The sequence below is a fragment of the Anolis sagrei genome, chromosome 9 (genome assembly GCF_037176765.1).
Source record: "Anolis sagrei isolate rAnoSag1 chromosome 9, rAnoSag1.mat, whole genome shotgun sequence".
In the NCBI taxonomy this organism is placed as follows: domain Eukaryota; kingdom Metazoa; phylum Chordata; class Lepidosauria; order Squamata; family Dactyloidae; genus Anolis; species Anolis sagrei.
The window spans coordinates 33,503,923-33,523,516 of NC_090029.1; the positions used below are offsets into that span (position 1 = coordinate 33,503,923).

The window sequence follows — 19,594 nt, forward strand, 5'->3', positions numbered from 1 at the left end:
TCAGAATGCTCTTTGATTGTAGGTGAACTATAAATCCCAACAACTACAACTCCCAAATGACAAAATCATAATTTTTTGAGTGATGGTCACTCCTTGTGTTGTGAGACGTTTTGTTGCCAAATTATATGTGATTTCGTTCATTGGTTCTTTTGTTTTGAAGGCACTCATTATGCACAGAGCATTTCTATATAGATAGATTGTCTGAAGGCGGACTTGTATGCAATGGAGAGAAAAACTTGGCTCGCAGACCCTTGTTGTGAGCACGTGGGGCAAAGGGGAAGGATCAGAAACGGCTTTAGAAAACTTCAAACCATGACTTCAGCAGGAAATTAGCGGGAAGAGGAAGGGTGTGGTCTGACCAGCCCACAAAGGCTCCGACTTCTAGGAAAAAGCCCTTTCCAACTTGGAGTCAGAGGCAGTCTTTTTCAAAGGCCTCCTCTTCATTTTGCTTAGGGTCAAGCTGCGTGTTAGGCTGCAGTCGTAAGAATCATGGGATCCCAGTGGTCATTTGTCCACTGCAAAGAAATACAGGCAGTCCCCGAATTAGAAACATCCGACTTACAAACAGCTCCTAGATAAGAACAAGGGAGAAAGAGAGCGAAATCTACCCCTCGGAAGGGAAATTAACTTCTGAAAGAGTTATTATCATGGGGAAAAGGGGTCTCCATTCAAACTTTCTCACCTTGTTTCCACAAAAGTCAAATTTGTCAAAATCCAATTCTCATGGGGACAGAAAGTGTGGTGAAATATTCTGAACGGGGCACAGACAGGAAAACAAACACCTTCAGGGGTGTTAATCCTTCCTATATATATAGGGGGGGGGGGTAAACCCTTGTGCTGGCAGGACTGCTGACCAAAAGGTCGGCAGTTCAAATCTGGGGAGTAGGGTGAGCTCCTGTCTGTTAGCTCCAGCTTCCCAATGCAGGGACATGAGAATAGCCATGTATAAATATGTGAGAGGAATCCACAGGGAGGAGGAGGGAGCAAGCTTGTGTTCTGCTTCCCTAGAGACTAGGACGTGGAACAATGGGTTCAAACTACAAGAGAGGAGATTCCATCTGAACATGAGGAAGAACTTCCTGACTGTGAGAGCCGTTCAGCAGTGGAACTCTCTGCCCCGGAGTGTGGTGGAGGCTCCTTCTTTGGAAGCTTTTAAAAAGAGGCTGGATGGCCATCTGTCAGGGGTGATTTGAATGCAATATTCCTGCTTCTTGGCAGAATGGGGTTGGACTGGATGGCCCATGAGGTCTCTTCCAACTCTTTGATTCTATGATTCTATGAAAAGCCTCCCACAGGATGGTAAAACATCCAGGTATCCTCTGGGCAACATCCTTGCAGACTGCCAATTCTCTCACACCAGAAGCGACTTGCAGTTTCTCAAATTACTCCTGAAACAGGGGGAAAAAATCTATGAGTTGTCTGTAAGTCAGATGTTTGTAAGTCAGGGACTGCCTGTACAAGAACAGCAGAAGGTTAGAGAAGAAAAATCAGTTACGTAGGAGGACACCCAGGTGTTTTCTTTTTTTGGAGGGGGGGTTATATTCTACAGAGATATAAACCGAATTTTCTCAGTTTCCAACAGACCTCACAACCTCTGAGGATGCTTGCTATAGATGTAGGTGAAACGTCAGGAGAGAATGCTTCTAGAACATGACCATATAGCCCAAAAAACCTACAACAACCTAATAATTCCAGCCATGAAAGCCTTCAACAATACAATAAATAACTTGGCCCCCAATGTAGCAGTGAAGGACTTGGGAAATGCAAAAAGTGGCTGCCAACTTCTTCTACAGTATTGGGTTCCTGGTCAGTGAGGGGCTCGAAGCAAATAGACAAATTGATCAAAATGAAATTGAACTCAAACATTGCTCCCAGCTATGTGAGGACACCTTGTTGTCAACCGCAGCCTGAATGGCTTCCCAAGTGAGCATTCATGGTGTCTTTATAAAAAATCACCCTTTGTCTTTGCAATACTTGTGGCCTAGAAAAACCAAGGTGAGCCAGAACACGGCCTCTCAGATTATCTGAAGAGGGAACAGAAAACTGAGAATTGAGGGCTCAATGGCCTTATGGGAATCTCCTCATTTTAGCGCTCTATGATACAGGAAATTACAAACTTCAATAACTTTCTCAATGTCATTATTATAAGACAGATCCCTGGAGCTGGCATGACCCAATATGCAACTTGGGATGGTCAGATTATCAAGGCTCATGGAGACTTCATTCTTCGAGGAAGAACACAACTCACTTTTCCATTTCTCCGGACAACTCTCTTCCGAACTCAATTCAAAGCCCTGGTTTTGACCTATAAAGCCCTATATGGTTCTGGCCCAGCTTACTTGTCCAAACGCATCTCCCTTTATGTCCTGCCTCGCAGTTTAAGGTTATCTGGGGAGGCCTGCTCTTGCTCCCACCAGTGTCGCAAATACGTCTGGTGGGGACGAGAGACAGAGCCTTCTCGGTTGTGGCCCCCCACCCCTGGAACTCGCTTCCCACCGAGGTAAGGTCGGCTTTGTCCCTCCTGTCTTTTAGGTAGAAATTGAAGTCATTGTAGACCAGGCTTTTGGACAGCAGGCATAAATAGCACTGGATATTGAATTTGACTTGAATTGGTGATATGTCTGCTAATACTTTTTAAATTGCTTTAATTAATATTCTGTTTATTGTTTTAATTGTTGTTATATTGCTTTGTTATATGTAGTGGCATCGAACTGTTGCCCAATTTAAGCCGTCCTGAGTCTAACTTTGGAGGTTGAGAAGGAACAGGGTAGAAATACTGGAAATAAATAAATTAAAATTAATTGGGTTGTTGTTGGTTTATTCAGGCTATATGGCCATGGTCTAGAGGCATTCTCTCCTGACGTTTTGCCTGCATCTATGGCCAGCATCCTCAGAGCTACCTCTGAGGATGCTTGCCATAGATGCAGGCAAAACGTCAGGAGAGAATGCCTCTAGACCAGTGGTTCTCAACCTTCCTAATGTCACGACCCCTTAATATGCTTCCTCATGTTGTGGTGACCCCCAACCATAAAATTAGTTTCATTGCTACTTCATAACTGTCATTTTGCTGCTGTTATGAATAGTAATGTAAATATCTGATATGCAGGATGTATGTTCATACACTGGACCAAATTTGGCACAAATACCCGATACACTCAAATTTGAATACTGGTGGGATTGGGGAGGGTATTGATTTTGTCATTTGGGAGTTGTAGTTGCTGGGATTTATAGTTCACCTACAATCAAAGAGCATTCTGAACTCCACCAAACTTGGCACACAGAACTCCCATGACCAACAGAAAATACTGGAAGGGTTTGGTGGGCAGTGACCTTGAATTTTGGGAGTTGTATTTCATCTACATCCAGAGAACACTGTGGACTCAAACAATGATGGATCTGGACCAAACTTGGCATGAAATCTCAATATGCCCAAATGTAAACACTGGTGGAGTTTGGGGAAAATAGAATCTTGACATTTGGGAGTTGTAGTTTCTGGGATTTATAGTTCACTTACAATCAAAGAACATTCTGAACCCTACCAATGATTGAATTGGACCAAACTTTCCACACAGAACTCCCATGACCAACAGAAAATACTATGTTTTCTGATGGTCTTTGGTGACCCCTTTGACACTCCCTTGCGACCCCCACAGGGGTCCCGACCCCCAAGTTGAGAAACACTGGTCTAGAGGCATTCTCTCCTGATGTTTCACCTGCATCTATGGCCAGCATCCTCAGAGGTAGTTGTTATTTATTTATTTACGACATAACTACCTCTGAGGATGGTTGCCATTGATGCAGGCGAAACGTCAGGAAAGAATGCCTCTAGACCATGGCCATATAGCCCGAAAAAACCTACAACAACCCAGTGATTCCGGCCATGAAAACCTTCGGCAATACATTAAAATTAATTACTTGGATATTAAGAAATTCAGAGAAAGAGATCTGAGAAACAATATTTTAATAGATGAAATAAATACTCCAGTACATGCAAGATTAAAAACAAAACTGACACCCAAACAAATAATAATAGGAAAAAAACCCAAATCACGTTCCTGTTAATAGTGTAATATCACCCGCCCCGTTCGAAACACACTCGAAGTAGCTTTCCCCCCTCGTTCGGACATCCGATCCAACCTTCGCTCCTTTCCACACGGCACTTCTAAAGCTAAGACTTGATTCAAAAGAAACCAGACAAAACCACAAACAAAACAAAAAGAAAAGGAAGCTACATCCATCGTTAAATCATTGCTTCTTTCAGGCTATAGGAAAATTGAGGTAACTTTTTTTTTCTTCCTGCACAAGTTAAACAGTAAAATTTAGAAAGGAAATCGTGGAAGACTAAAAGAAACAAAATAGGAAAAAAAATCCTCCCTCAAATGTGTTCAACCGCAACCAGTGCATTTAAGGCATCCCTCGCCCCCAAGATTTCCATCCTCATTTATAAAGACCTTTAAACTGTTGTTTTGTTTGTAAAACTGGACTAAGTTGTTTATTTTTAGGCCACAACTATACAAGGTTGTTTTATTAAGTTTACAAATTAGTTGCTAGACTCAAAAGACATTTACTAGCTTTCCGAGCCCTGTCAGCATTGAGAAAGATAGCTACATGTCAACACAATGGGGCTTTTCTTCTCTAGGAGCCCATCAAACTCTACATACGAGGGTTGAATGAAAAGTAATGCCTCCACCTTCATTACTTGGGGTTGGATGGGAATATTTTAATAAATCAAACGCAGAAATAATCCTCAGAATGTGCTCTTTAACTACCACTATTTACTTTTCCACATTTTTTTTGTCGTGTCAGGAGAGCGACTTGAGAAACTGCAAGTCACTTCTGGTGTGAGAGAATTGGCCATCTGCAAGGACATTGCCCAGCGAACGCCCGGATGATTTGATGTTTTTATCATCCTTGGGAGGCTTTTCTCATGTCTCCGCATGAGGAGCTGATAAAGGGAGCTCATCCGCCTCTCCCTGGATTCGAACCTGCAACCTGTCAGTCTTCAGTCCTACTGGCACAGGGGTTTAACCCACTGCGCCAACTGGGGCTCACTTTTCCACATAATAACCAGAAAATTGGATGCATTTCTGTCAACGATGAACAAGTTATTTGAAGCCGTCACAGAAGAAGGTGATACTCTGTTTCCACAACCCATCATGCACAGATCTTCTGATAGCCGAGCAAAGCAATAATGTGACCCACACATCCTTGTGGAATGCCAATTATGCTTGAAATTCCTCTCAGAGTGATACGACGATCATTCTGAATCAATCTGTCAACCTTTTGCTTGTGAAACTCGGTGGTTGCTGTCACAGGACGTCCAGCTCTTTTGTTTGTCAGGCAAGTTTGTTTGTGAAGCCATCACAGAAGAAGTCAATGCTCTGTTTCTGCAACCAGCGTTCCCACCTCAACATCTTTAAACTTACTCGCCCAGTGATGTACAGTACTCACATCAACACAATCACCATAAACAGCTTGCATTCCCTAATTAATCTCCTTTGGGGTGACACCTTCTGCTGTCAGGAATTCAGTGACTGCACGTTGCTTGAGGCACACTGACTGACCATCTGTTCAGGGTTCCATACTTTGCACTTTAACAACACAACTGTTTAGTGTTAAGGCTTCCCACCAAAATGGAACTGTAGAGGAGAGTCTACTGAACAAGCCAGTCCCTGCTGCATACCAGTACTGCCATCTGTTGAGGCGTTACAAAAGTGGAGGCATTACTTTTCATTCAACCCTCGACGAATGTAAAGCAGGAGAGTCAAACTCATTCTTATTGAGGGGCACATCAGGCTTATGGTTGCTTCCAAAAGAAAAATCTTTGAAAGGAAAATCCATGGACACTATAATTTTATTACATAGTGGTTGGTGCTTTCTAGTTTTCACCCAATTTGGGTCCCTGGCTGTTATTGAAGGACAACTCCCACCACTTTTGATGATCCATCATGCAGACTGGGGATAATGGGGATTGCAAACCAACAGCACCTGTGGCTCTGAGGTTGGGGAAGCGTGAAAGGACATTTTAAAGCCAGGCATCACACCCACAAGCCTTGTCTCTCAATTCGGACCCCATTCTCCTGACTAAACAGAACAAGGATATATAAAATGACATGGCAGACTGGATTCAGCCTGTGGGGCTTAAGTTTGACACATGTGGTCCAAAGCAGTGGCTCTCAACCTGAGGGTCCCCAGGTGTTTTAGCCTACAACTGCCAGAAATCCCAGTTTACCAGCTGTTAGAATTTCTGGGGACTGAGGGCCAAAACATCTGGGGACCCACATGAGAACTACTGGTCTAAAGGAAGATCCAGAACTTTAAAAAGTTGCTTTTTGAACTCAAACTCAGAGGCCTAAATCCTATAATTTAGCCTCTATTACACATGATATCAGTGGGTTTTATCAGTGTAAGAGGTGGGAATAAGTGTGACATTTGGCCCACATACAATCCCCTAGCACAGTGGTTCACAATTTTCCCAATGCCTCGACCCCTTAATACAGTTCCTCATGTTGTGGTGACCCCCAACCATAACATTATTTCTGTTGTTACTTCATAACTGTAATTTTGCTAATGTTATGAATCGTGATGTAAATATCTGAGATGCAGGATGCATTTTCATTCACTGGACCAAATTTGGCACAAATACCTGTTACGCCCAAATTTGAATACTGGTGGGGTTGGGGGAGTTATTTTGTAATTTGGGAGTTGTAGTTGCTGGGATTTATAGTTCACTTACACCACCAATGATAGAATTGAACCAAACTTAGCACACAGAACTCCCAAGACCAACAGAAAATACTAGAAGGGTTTGGTGGGCATTGACCTTGAGTTTTAGAGTTGTAGTTCGCCAACATCCAGAGAGCACTGTGGATTCAAACAATGATGGATCTGGACCAAACTTGGCACGAAATTTCAATATGCCCAAATGTAAACACTGGTGGAGTTTGGGGAAAATAGAATCTTGACATTTGGGAGTTGTAGTTTCTGGGATTTATAGTTCACTTACAATCAAAGAACATTCTAAACCCTACCAACGATTGAATTGGGCCAAACTTCCCACATAGAACCTCCATAGCCAACAGAAAATATTGTGTTTTCTGGTGGTCGTTGGTGACCCCTCTGACACTCCCTTGCGACCCCCACAGGGGTCCCGACCCCCAGGTTGAGAAACACTGGTCTAGAGGCATTCTCTCCTGATGTTTCACCTGCATCTATGGCCAGCATCCTCAGAGGTAGTTGTTTATTTATTTATTTACGACCTCACTACCTCTGAGGATGCTTGCCATAGATGTAGGCAAAACGTCAGGAGAGAATGCCTCTAGACCATGGCCATATAGCCCGAAAAAACCTACAACAACCCAGTGATTCCGGCCATGAAAGCCTTCGACAACACATTAAAATTAATACTTGGATATTAAGAAATTCAGAGAAAGAGATCTGAGAAACAATATTTTAATAGATGAAATAAATACTCCAGTACATGCAAGATTAAAAACAAAACTGACACCCAAACAAATAATAATAGGAAAAAAACCCAAATCACGTTCCTGTTAATAGTGTAATATCACCCGCCCCGTTCGAAACACACTCGAAGTAGCTTTCCCCCCTCGTTCGGACATCCGATCCAACCTTCGCTCCTTTCCACACGGCACTTCTAAAGCTAAGACTTGATTCAAAAGAAACCAGACAAAACCACAAACAAAACAAAAAGAAAAGGAAGCTACATCCATCGTTAAATCATTGCTTCTTTCAGGCTATAGGAAAATTGAGGTAACTTTTTTTTTCTTCCTGCACAAGTTAAAGAGTAAAATTTAGAAAGGAAATCGTGGAAGACTAAAAGAAACAAAATAGGAAAAAAAATCCTCCCTCAAAAGTGTTCAACCGCAACCAGTGCATTTAAGGCATCCCCGCCCCCAAGATTTCCATCCTCATTTATAAAGACCTTTAAACTGTTGTTTTGTTTGTAAAACTGGACTAAGTTGTTTATTTTTAGGCCACAACTATACAAGGTTGTTTTATTAAGTTTACAAATTAGTTGCTAGACTCAAAAGACATTTACTAGCTTTCCGAGCCCTGTCAGCAGTGAGAAAGACAGCTACATGTCAACACGATGGGGCTTTTCTTCTCTAGGAGCCCATCAAACTCTACATATGAGGGTTGAATGAAAAGTAATGCCTCCACCATCATTACTTGGGTTTGGATGGGAATATTTTAATAAATCAAATGCAGAAATAATCCTTAGAATGTGCTCTTTAACTACCACTATTTACTTTTCCACATAATCACCAGACAATTGGATGCATTTCTGCCAACGATGAACAAGTTATTTGAAGCCGTCACAGAAGAAGGTGATACTCTGTTTCCGCAACCCATCGTGTACAGATCTTCCGATAGCCAAGCAAAGCAATAATGTGAAATGCCAATTATGCTTGAAATTTCTCTCTGAGTGATACGACGATCATTCTAAATCAATCTGTCAACCTTTTGCTTGTGAAACTCGGTGGTTGCTGTCACAGGACATCCAACTCTTTGTTTGTCAGGCAAGTTTGTTTGTGAAGCCGTCACAGAAGAAGGTGATACTCTGTTTCCGCAACCCATCATGCTCAGATCTTCCGATAGCCAAGCAAAGCAATAATGTGGAATGCCAATTATGCTTGAAATTTCTCTCTGAGTGATACGACGATCATTCAGAATCAATCTGTCAACCTTTTGCTTGTGAAACTCGGTGGTTGCTGTCACGGGACATCCAACTGTTTCTTTGTCAGGCAAGTTTGTTTGTGAAGCCATCACAGAAGAAGTCAATGCTCTGTGTCTGCAACCAGCTTTCCTGCCTCAACATCTTTAAACTTACTCGCCCAATGACGCACAGTACTCACATCAACACAATCACCATAAACAGCTTGCATTCCCTAATTAATCTCCTTTGGGGTGACACCTTCTGCTGTCAGGAATTCAGTGACTGCACGTTGCTTGAGGCACATTGACCGACCATCTGTTCAGGGTTCCATACTTTGCACTTTAACAACACAACTGTTCAATACTAAGGCTTCCCACCAAAATGGAACTGTAGAGGAGAGTCTACTGAACAAGCCAGTACCTGTTGCATACCAGTACTGCCATCTGTTGAGGCGTTACAAAAGTGGAGGCATTACTTTTCATTCAACCCTCGAAGAATGTAAAGCAGGAGAGTCAAACTCATTCTTGTTGAGGGCCACATCAGGCTTATGGTTGCTTCCAAAAGAAAAGTCTTTGAAGGGAAAATCCATGGATACTATAATTTTATTACATAGTGGTTGGTGCTTTCTAGTTTTCACCCAATTTGGGTCCCTGGCTGTTAATGAAGGAAAACTCCCATCCCTTTTGATGATCCATCATGCAGACTGGGGATAATGGGGATTGCAAACCAACAGCACTTGTGGCTCTGAGGTTGGGAAAGCGTGAAAGGACATTTTAAAGTCAGGCATCACACCCACAAGCCTTGTCTCTCAATTCGGACCCCATTCTCCTGACTAAACAGAACAAGGATATATAAAATGACATGGCAGACTCGATTTGGCCCATGGGGCTTAAGTTTCACACATGTGGTCTAAAGCAGTGGCTCTCAATCGGTGAAGTATTTTGGAAGTTATGAGGTCACTCACAAATGGACATTAACATTTTATTTATATAGACCAGTGGTTCTCAACCTGTGGGTCTCCAGGTGTTTTAGCCTACAAATCCCAGAAATCCCAGTTTACCAGCTGTTAGGATTTCTGGAAATTGAAGGCCAAAACATCTGGGGACCTACATGAGAACCACTGATCTAAAGGAAGATCCAGAACTTTAAAAAGTTGCTTTTTGAACTCAAACTCAGAGGCCTAAATCCTATAATTTAGCCCCTATTACACATTATATCAGTGGGTTTTATCTATGTAAGAGGTGGGATAAGTGTGACATTTGGCCCATATACAATCCCCTAGGACAGTGGTTCACAATTTCCCAATGCCTCTACCCCTTAATACAGTTCCTCATGTTGTGGTGACCCCCAACCATAACATTATTTCTGTTGTTACTTCATAACTGTAATTTTGCTACTGTTATGAATTGTAATGTAAATATCTGATATGCAGGATGTATTTTCATTCACTGGACCAAATTTGGCACAAATACCCAATACGCCTAAATTTGAATACTGGTGGGGTTGGAGGAGTTATTTTGTAATTTGGGAGGTATAGTTGCTGGGATTTATAGTTCACCTGCACCACCAATGATGGAATTGAACCAAACTTGGCACACAGAACTCCCAAGACCAACAGTACATAGTAGAAGGGTTTGGCGGGCATTGACCTTGAGTTTTAGAGTTGTAGTTCACCAACATCCAGAGAGCACTGTGGACTCAAACAATGATAGATCTGGACCAAACTTGGCATGAATATTTAATATGCCCAAATGTAAACACTGGTGGAATTTGGGGAAAATAGATTTTGACATTTGGGAGTTGTAGTTGCTGGGATTTATAGTTCATCTACAACCGAAGAGTATTCTGAACCCCACTAACTATGGAATTGGGCCAAACTTCCCACACAGAACCCTCATTACCAACAGAAAATACTGTGTTTTCTGATGGTCTTTGGTGACCCTTCTGAGTCTCCCTCACAACTCCCCGGTTGAGAAATGCTGCCCTAGGAGAAAAAAAATGTTCCAAAAATAGAGAATATTTCCACTACCTTTAGAGCTTCCCTTGAACCTCCAAGAGCCAAAACATTTGAAAAATATTTCAAAAACATATATTTTTGTCCTCTACAGGCCCAGGAGGCCCCAAACATATAGTGACAATCCTCCAAAGACTGCTACAGGGCTTTGGGAGATGAAACCAATGTGAGTTTGATTCCCCCAGTGCTTTCAGGGAACTAATGTGCCCCCCTAGCCTTCCACAGTTATCCACCCCAATCAATGTATTGATTCAACATTTAACAATAGATTCAATGGTACTACTCTAGCTGGGATTAAGACTCCCTCAACAGCATGGCCAATGGCTGCAGTAACTTGGTAAACTTCTGTTAATAGTCCAAAATGTGCTCTCATCTCCTCTCTCTCCAGGCTTCTCTCTTGCTATTTGGCTCTCAGGCAAGGCCTTGAATTTGCTTAATATCTCCCTGCCTTTCCCACCTCCCCAAAATCAACTACTTGATGAAAAACTGGAGTTTTGCTACCTCATCATGCCAAATAATAGTAAAGGATGATGATGACAATTAGAATAATCTTTGCATTCAAAGGAATGGGCTCATATGCACAACTTCTTTGGTATACACAAAACACAGGGTCAAGGAGGGGATCTAGTTACATTTCCGTTAAGCAGTGACCATGCTTTCTAAGGGCCCTTCTGCACTGCCATATAAAATCCAGATTATCTGCTTTGAACTGGATTATATGGCAGTGTAGACTCATATAATCCAGTTCAAGGTGGATTATCTGCTTTGATAATCTGGATTATATGGCAGTGTAGAAAGGGCCTATATGGGCAAAAAAAGAGTTAATTCACAGAATTGGAGTTTGCTGGCGGTAAAGTCCGAGGTGACGATCTTTCTCTGAGTGCCTGAGATAGCAGGTTGCAGCCATCGGAGACGGCACAAGCCGAGTTCCTCAACCGTTCCCTGCATTCGGTCACCTTAGAGCCACTGTCAGTATGTTGGGCTATATCCCTGAGGCATTGAGTGAGAAGGACGCACGCAGAGACTACGCTCATGGCACCTCCCAAAATGGCCGTCTGCACCACTTTGCCCTCTGGGTTGATGGCGGCCGCTTTGCCCAAGAACTGAGGCTCGGTAGCAAAGCCAACGAGGGCACAGACCGACTGCACCAAGGGCCCGCTGAACAGGACGCACCGACCGCGTGTCAACTCGCTGGGCGAAGTCTTGACCTCCTTGACGCAAGCCAAGAGGGCCGAAGCGCTGGTGCTCATGCACTTGACGCTGAGCTTGAACTGCTCCTTGGCGAACCTATCCTTGGATTTCTCGCTGGCTGCGACACAGGAGTCCGTCAGGAACTTCAAGTTCTTGGACATGTTCTGAGAAACCTCCAGCAGGAGCTGTGGGCTCAGGTCTGCCAAAGGGGTGGTCTTCAAGATGTTGCACCCGTGCTCCACCTCGTGCTTGCATCTAGTCACTTTGTAGCGGTCCACCAGCCCAGGCAGGGCAGGCTGAGCGCCCGGCGTCTCCACGGCCGCCAAGTAAGCCGCGTGGGCCGAGCACTCAGTCAAGGAGACCACCAAATCGGCAATCTCTGTCAGGATGTCCCCCACTTCGGTGAAGCGCCCCATGTTCAGGTGGCTCTGGACATCATGAGTCAGGATCGAGAGGCCCTTTGTCCGGGCGATGATGGTGTCCCGGCACTTCTCAAAGGACTCCCCGAACACGGACAGGCTCTCTGTGTTGACCGGCCGGCTCTCGCTGGACAAGAGGAGCAAATCGGCCACCAGTTGCATCTTGACCTTGCAGTGGTCACAGATGGATGTCAGCTTCTTCCTCTGCAACGCGCTGCCACTGGGAGTTGATACCTCGCTGGTAGACTTGCCAGAGCCACTGCTAGCCATAGTGCCTGGGGAGCAGGAGCATGCCTCGTAGGACCCCGCTTCCACCACCGCTCCCCCTCCGGTTGCCTCCCAAGGAGTCCCTGCTGAGCCCGGCAAGACCTCTCTGCCTTTTCCGCACCATCATTCCATTAATGTCCCCGAGATAAAATTAAAGGCTTGGAAGGCTACAATACTGAGAAAGAAGCCGGCGAAAGCGTGATCCCAGCCAAATCAAGCAAGGTGGCACTTCTGGCACTTCAGTTATCCACTGCCATGAGCTGGGCTTCTTCCTCCAAGATGCTGAATTCCCGAAACATCGGTGGATGTTGCTTCTGCCTCATTGAAACACCAAGTCCCCCTTGATGCCTCAACAACATGATCTAGCTCCTTTCTTCTCTGCGTTGAGTGGATAGATCTTCCCTTGGAGAAACATGAAAAAAAGAAATCACAATTATTTATTATTTATTTATGATTATTTACGGTTTAGCCCTTGCCGTAGGAGTAGGTTGCTGTGAGTTTTCTGGACTGTATGACCAGGTTCCAGAAGGATTCTTTCCTAACCTTTCACCTGCATCTACGGCAGGCATCCTCAGAGATTTAGAGGTCTCTTGGAAACTAGGACAAATGAAGTTTTTTATATATTTACTAGCTGTCCCCCGCCACGCATTGCTGTGGCCCAGTCTGTGTATATGTGTTTTGTATGTTTACGTTATGTGTATATGGGTGTGTGTGATACACATATGTGTTATGTGTATATATGTGTGTATATATCTGTGTATATGTGTATATATGTGGCTTTGCGCATGCATTGTAATGTAGTTTTTGTATTTTTGGCTTTTTAAGTCTCTTCTGCTGCTTTTTTCAGTGTTTTTATGAGTGATGGTCACTCATTGGCCTGATAGGTGTCTTGTGTCCAAATTTGGTGTCAATTCGTCCAGGAGTTTTTGAGTTAAGTTAATCCCACAAACGAACATTACATTTTTATTTACATAGATAGAATGTCCAGGATGGGAGAAATAACTCTTAGCTGCTTGAGGTAGGTGTGAATGTTGCAACTGGCCACCTTGATTAGCATTGAATAGCCTTGCAACTTCAAGGTCTGGCTTCTTACTGCCCAGGGGAATCCTTTGTTGGGAGGTATTAGCTGGTCCTAATAAATATTGCTATTGCTAAAAGTTTCTGACTCAGTTAATGGAACTTAATTCAATCAATGCACAAGCAAGAGCTACAGTGAAGCCCAAATCAAAATGGCCAATTCTATGTTTCTGAGGAAGGACTCTTCCCTTGGCCTAGAAATTATAGTTCTCATGGGGCCCCTGCACAGAAATGATAATAATGCATCTCTGCAATGACATTTCTTTCAATATTGTAGCTGCTTCACATGCATTTGAGGGATGAGACTGAATTTGAAAATGCAACCCAAAGGTCATATTACACACAGTCCTTTCATAAACTCCACAACTAATTTCAATACTAATTTGATTCATCCACAACAGAGAAACATCAAAGCAAGCTGTGGGAAAAAAACTGTACATGATGGAGAAATTCTAAGGATGCTTTTGGACTGAAAACACCAAATGCTTATACAACCAGTATGTACTTTTAAAAGGGTTTGATGACCCTTAATGTTGCAGCACTAGATTGTATCTATAGTTAAACAATACACACACAGAGAGTAGATTCTCAGTTAACCAGCACCCTTAGGGATCGGTTGATGCTGGATAAAGGTAGTTTCTGGTTGCTTGATAGTTACCACTAAAAATAGGCCTAACGAATATTATACTCCATATTATATTATACCATAAATTATCTCCCCCCACCCATACATAGTTGGACTATATACAATCTAGCACTGTATCGATAGCATCACTGTATCTGTAGTTCAATAATACATATATTGAACTATAGATACTATCTAGTGCTGCCACACTGAGTTATAAAAACTTTAAAGAAAACATATGTCTTGTCTCTCTCTACATCTTCTGTTGAGCTACAGGGACAATCTAGCTCTAGGTCAGTCTATCCATACACACTGTATCTATAGTTCAATAATATAATGTACATACACACAGAGAGACATGCAGACATGCACACATACATGAGAGCTAGAGATTCAATCTAGTCTTGCAACAGTGAGAGTTATATAGTTGAGGTTTTAAAAACATATGCCACCCTCTACATATTTCTGTCTGTCTGTCTGTCTGTCTGTCTATCTATCTATCCATAGTTGAGCTATAGATACAATCCAGCCTTGTATCTATAGCTTAGTGTTACACACAGACACACACACAACCATCAATATATATAAACTATAGATACACTCTGAAAAATTGAGGATTATAAACACTTTAAAAACATATGCTCTCTCTACATATACATACATATATAATCTGTTGAGCTATAGATACAATCTAGCTGTGTATCTACCTGTTCTATATACACCGTAACTGTAGTGTGTGTGTGTATGTATATATGTATGTGTATGTGTGTGTGTGTATATATATATGATAGAGAGAGCTATTGATGCAACCCAACCCTGCAACATTAAGAGTGAGAAAAACCTTTTCCAGAACATATATGCTCTCTCTACACACACACATCTATATCTCTTTCTATCTCTCTATCTATACTGTATCTATAGCTCGACTATAATCCATAAGAGAGCTATAGATACAATCCTGATGGTTATAGAAAGTTTTTAAAGCATATGCTTTCTGTCTCTCTGCATATACACACACACACATATATTGTGGAGTTACTGATACAATCTGGCACTATAGCAATCTATCTACCTATATATTTATACAGATAATTCAACTACAGATACGATCGAGCTCTATCAATCTACCTATATACACTCCGTTCATGACTCAACATTATATAAGAGAGCTATGGATACAATATAGTTCTATATTGATCTATGTATATATACTGTATTTATATACATACATATATACACATATAGTTGAACTACAGATGCAGTCTAGTTCTATCAATCTACCTATATACACTCTCTTCATAGCTCAACAATATATTAGAGAGCTACAGATACAATCTAATTCTATATCAATCTATATATACTTGGTATACTTGGAATACAGTGTTTATAGGTATATTGATAGAGCTGGATTGTAATTGGAGTTCAATTCAATATAGAATTGAATTCCAGTTACAGTCCAGCTCTATCAATATACCTATAAACACTGTATTCATAGCTCAACAATAAATTAGAGAGCTACAGATACAATCTAGTTCTAGACCAATGTATATATATTGACTCTATATGGATATAGTATATATCTATCTATATATATAGATATACTGTATCAATATTGAATTGAACTACAGATACAATCTACCTCTATCAATCTACCTATATACACTCCATTCATAACTCAACATTATATAAGAGAGCTATGGATACAATCTAGTTCTATATTGATCTGTGTATATATACTCTATTTATATACATACATATATGCACATATAGTTGACCTACAGATACAGTCTAGCTCTATCAATCTATCTATATACATTCTCTTCATAGCTCAACAATATATTACAGATACAATCTAATTCTATATCAATCTATATATACTGTATCTATCTGGATACAGTATATCTATCTATATAGATGGATAGATATACTGTATCTATATTGAATTGAACTACAGATACAATCTAGCTCTCTTAATCTACCTATATATACTCTCTTCATAGCTCAACAATATATTAGAGAGCTACAGATACAATCTAGTTATAGATCAATCTATATATATTGAATCCATATGGATACAGTCTATCTATATAGATATACAGTATCTATATTGAATTGAACTACAGATACAATCTAGCTCTATCAATCTACCTATATATACTCTGTTCATAGCTCAACAATATTTTAGAGAGCTACAGATGTAATCTAATTCTATATCAATCTATATATATTGAATCTATAAGGATACAATATATCTATATAGATAGATATACTGTATCTATATTGAATTGAACTACAGATACAATCTACCTCTATCTACCTATATATACCATTCATAACTCAACATTATGTAAGAGAGCTACGGATACAATCTAGTTCTATATTGATCTATATGTATGTATATATATATTGTATTTATATACATACATATATACGTCTATAGTTGAACTACAGATACAGTCTAGCTCTATCGATCTACCTATATATATATATACCCTCTTCATAGCCCAACAATATATTAGAGCTACAATCTAATTCTATATCAATCTATATATATATTGAATCTATATGGATACAATATATCTATATAGATAGACTGTATCTATATTGAATTGAGCTACAGATACAATCTACCTCTATATACCATTCATAACTCAACATTATGTAAGAGAGCTACGAATACAATCTAGTTCTATATTGATCTATGTATGTATGTATATGTGTGTGTATATATATACTGTATTTATATACATACATATATACATCTATAGTTGAACTACAGATACAGTCTAGCTCTATCAATCTACCTATATATACTCTCTTCATAGCTAAACAATATATTAGAGAGCTACAGATACAATCTAATTCTATATCAATCTATATATACTGTATGTATATTGAATTGAACTACAGATACAATCTAGCTCTATCAGTCTATCTATATATACTCTCTTCATAGCTTAACAATATATTAGAGACCTCACAACCTCTGAGGATGCTTGCCATAGATGCAGGTGAAACGTCAGGAGAAAATGCCTCTAGGACATGGCCATATAGACCAAAAAAACCTACATCTAATATATTAGAGAGCTACAGATGCAATCTAATTCTATATGAATCTATATATATATTGAATCTATATGGATACAGTATGTCTATATAGATAGATATACTGTATCTATATTGAATTGAACTACAGATACAATCTACCTCTATCTACCTATATATACCATTCATAACTCAACATTATGTAAGAGAGCTACGGATACAATCTAGTTCTATATTGATCTATATGTATGTATATATATATATTGTATTTATATACATACATATATATGTCTATAGTTGAACTACAGATACAGTCTAGCTCTATCGATCTACCTATATATATATACTCTCTTCATAGCCCAACAATATATTAGAGCTACAATCTAATTCTATATCAATCTATATATATTGAACCTATATGGATACAGTATATCTATACAGATATACTGTACCTATATTGAATTGAACTACAGATACAATCTACCTCTATCTACCTATATACACCATTCATAAGTCAACATTATATAAGAGAGCTACGGATACAATCTAGTTCTATATTGAGCTATGTATGTATGGATATGGCTATATATATATATATATATATATATACACACTGTATTTGTATACATACATATATACATCTATAGTTGAACTACAGATATAATCTACCTCTATCTACCTATATACACCATTCATAACTCAACATTATATAAGAGAGCTACTGATACAATCTAGCTCTATATTGATCTATGTATGTATGTATATGTGTGTGTGTGTATATATATATATACATATACATACTGTATTTATATACATACATATATACATAATATATAGTTGAACTACAGATACAGTCTAGCTCTATCAATCTACCTATACACACACACACACACACTATAGATACACTCTCTCTTCATAGCTCAACTATATATTAGAGCTACATATACAATCTAATTCTATATCAATCTCTATATATACTGTATATTGAACTATAGATACATTCTAACTCTATCTACCTATATACACTGTATTCATAGCTCAACAATATATGAGAGCTACAGATGCAATCTAATTCTATATAATTCTATATATACTGCATCTATATTGAACTATAGATACATTCTACCTCTACCTACCTATATACACTGTATTCATAACTCAACAATAATATATGAGAGCTATAGATACAATCTAATTCTATATCGATCTATATATACTGTATCTATATTTAATTGAACTACAGATACATTCTACCTCTACCTACCTATATACACTGTATTCATAGCTCAACAATAATATATGAGAGCTATAGATACAATCTAGCCTTGCAATACTGAGTTAAAGAAACTTTTAAGATCAAACCCAAACATACATATATACAATATGTATATGTGTATGTGTGTATATAAATAGATAGGGATGTGCATGCATTAAAATCCCTGGCCTTCGAAGCTCCAAGGGCAGCCAAGCATCCCTCTCTCTCTCTCTTTCTATTCCTTCTTTCCTTTCTTTTTCTCCTTCTCTCTCTCTTTCTCTTTGGGCCTTTCCCAAAGAGGAGGAGGAGGAGGAGGGTGTGGTCCGCCTTGTATGGCTTGGCTGTACCGGGATCGCCCCCAAAGTGTGGACGCCACTCACCTCCGGGTGGTAGGTTGGTCCCAATGCCTTCTCTTCCTTCTTCTCTTCCTTCTTTCCTTCCTCAAGGATCAGGGCCCCGGAAAAGGCGGAGGGAGAGAAAGAGAGAGGGAGGGAAGGAAGGAAGGAAGGGAAGAGGGAAGGGAAGGAGGAGGGAGGGCGGCCTCTTGCGCCCAGATTAGGCGTCTCCGGCCTCCAGCATCCTCTTCTCTCTCTCTTTCTCTCTCTTTCTTTCTTTCTCTCTCAACTTTTCCTTTCTTTCTTTGCAAAGGAAGGCTCCTCCATTGCCTTGCTTGGCCCAGGCGGCTGCTGCTTCTGCTGCATGGCCGGGAAGGGCGGGCCCCTGCCTGGCTTCCCTTCTTCCTCCCTCCCTTCTTCCCTTCTCCGCCCCGCCTTCCTTCCTCCCTCCCGCCTCCACAATCCAAGCCCTCCCGACAGATGGACATGCCGCCTCCAGAGGAGGAGGAGGCTCCACTAAACGACCAGGCTGCACATCCCACTCCTGAACAGTTCTTACCATCAAGATGTTCTTCCTAATGTTTCAGTGGAATGCTGCACAGAAAGGCACAACCAAAACCCTCCCAATAGATGGCCATGCTGCCTCTTCATGGAAAAACTCAACCAGATACTCAGGCTCCATATTCTAT

At 40.7% G+C, this 19,594-nt stretch overlaps 1 protein-coding gene across 2 annotated transcripts; it reads right to left on the reverse strand.

The window, feature by feature from the left end:
* Positions 1–7,436: 7,436 nt before the first annotated feature.
* TLNRD1 (talin rod domain containing 1) lies at positions 7,437–19,325 on the reverse strand. Of its 2 annotated transcripts, none has more exons than XM_060755203.2 (2): positions 18,951–19,325; positions 7,437–12,965 (listed from the first exon to the last, which is right to left on the reverse strand). In XM_060755203.2, exon 2 carries the CDS (start codon positions 12,569–12,571, stop codon positions 11,513–11,515), a length of 1,059 nt encoding a protein of 352 aa, XP_060611186.2. In that variant the 5' UTR covers positions 12,572–12,965; positions 18,951–19,325; the 3' UTR covers positions 7,437–11,512. The 2 variants fall into 2 exon arrangements, with proteins under 2 accessions (XP_060611186.2, XP_060611185.2); XM_060755202.2 differs by having other exon boundaries at positions 7,437–12,970.
* Positions 19,326–19,594: the final 269 nt, after the last annotated feature.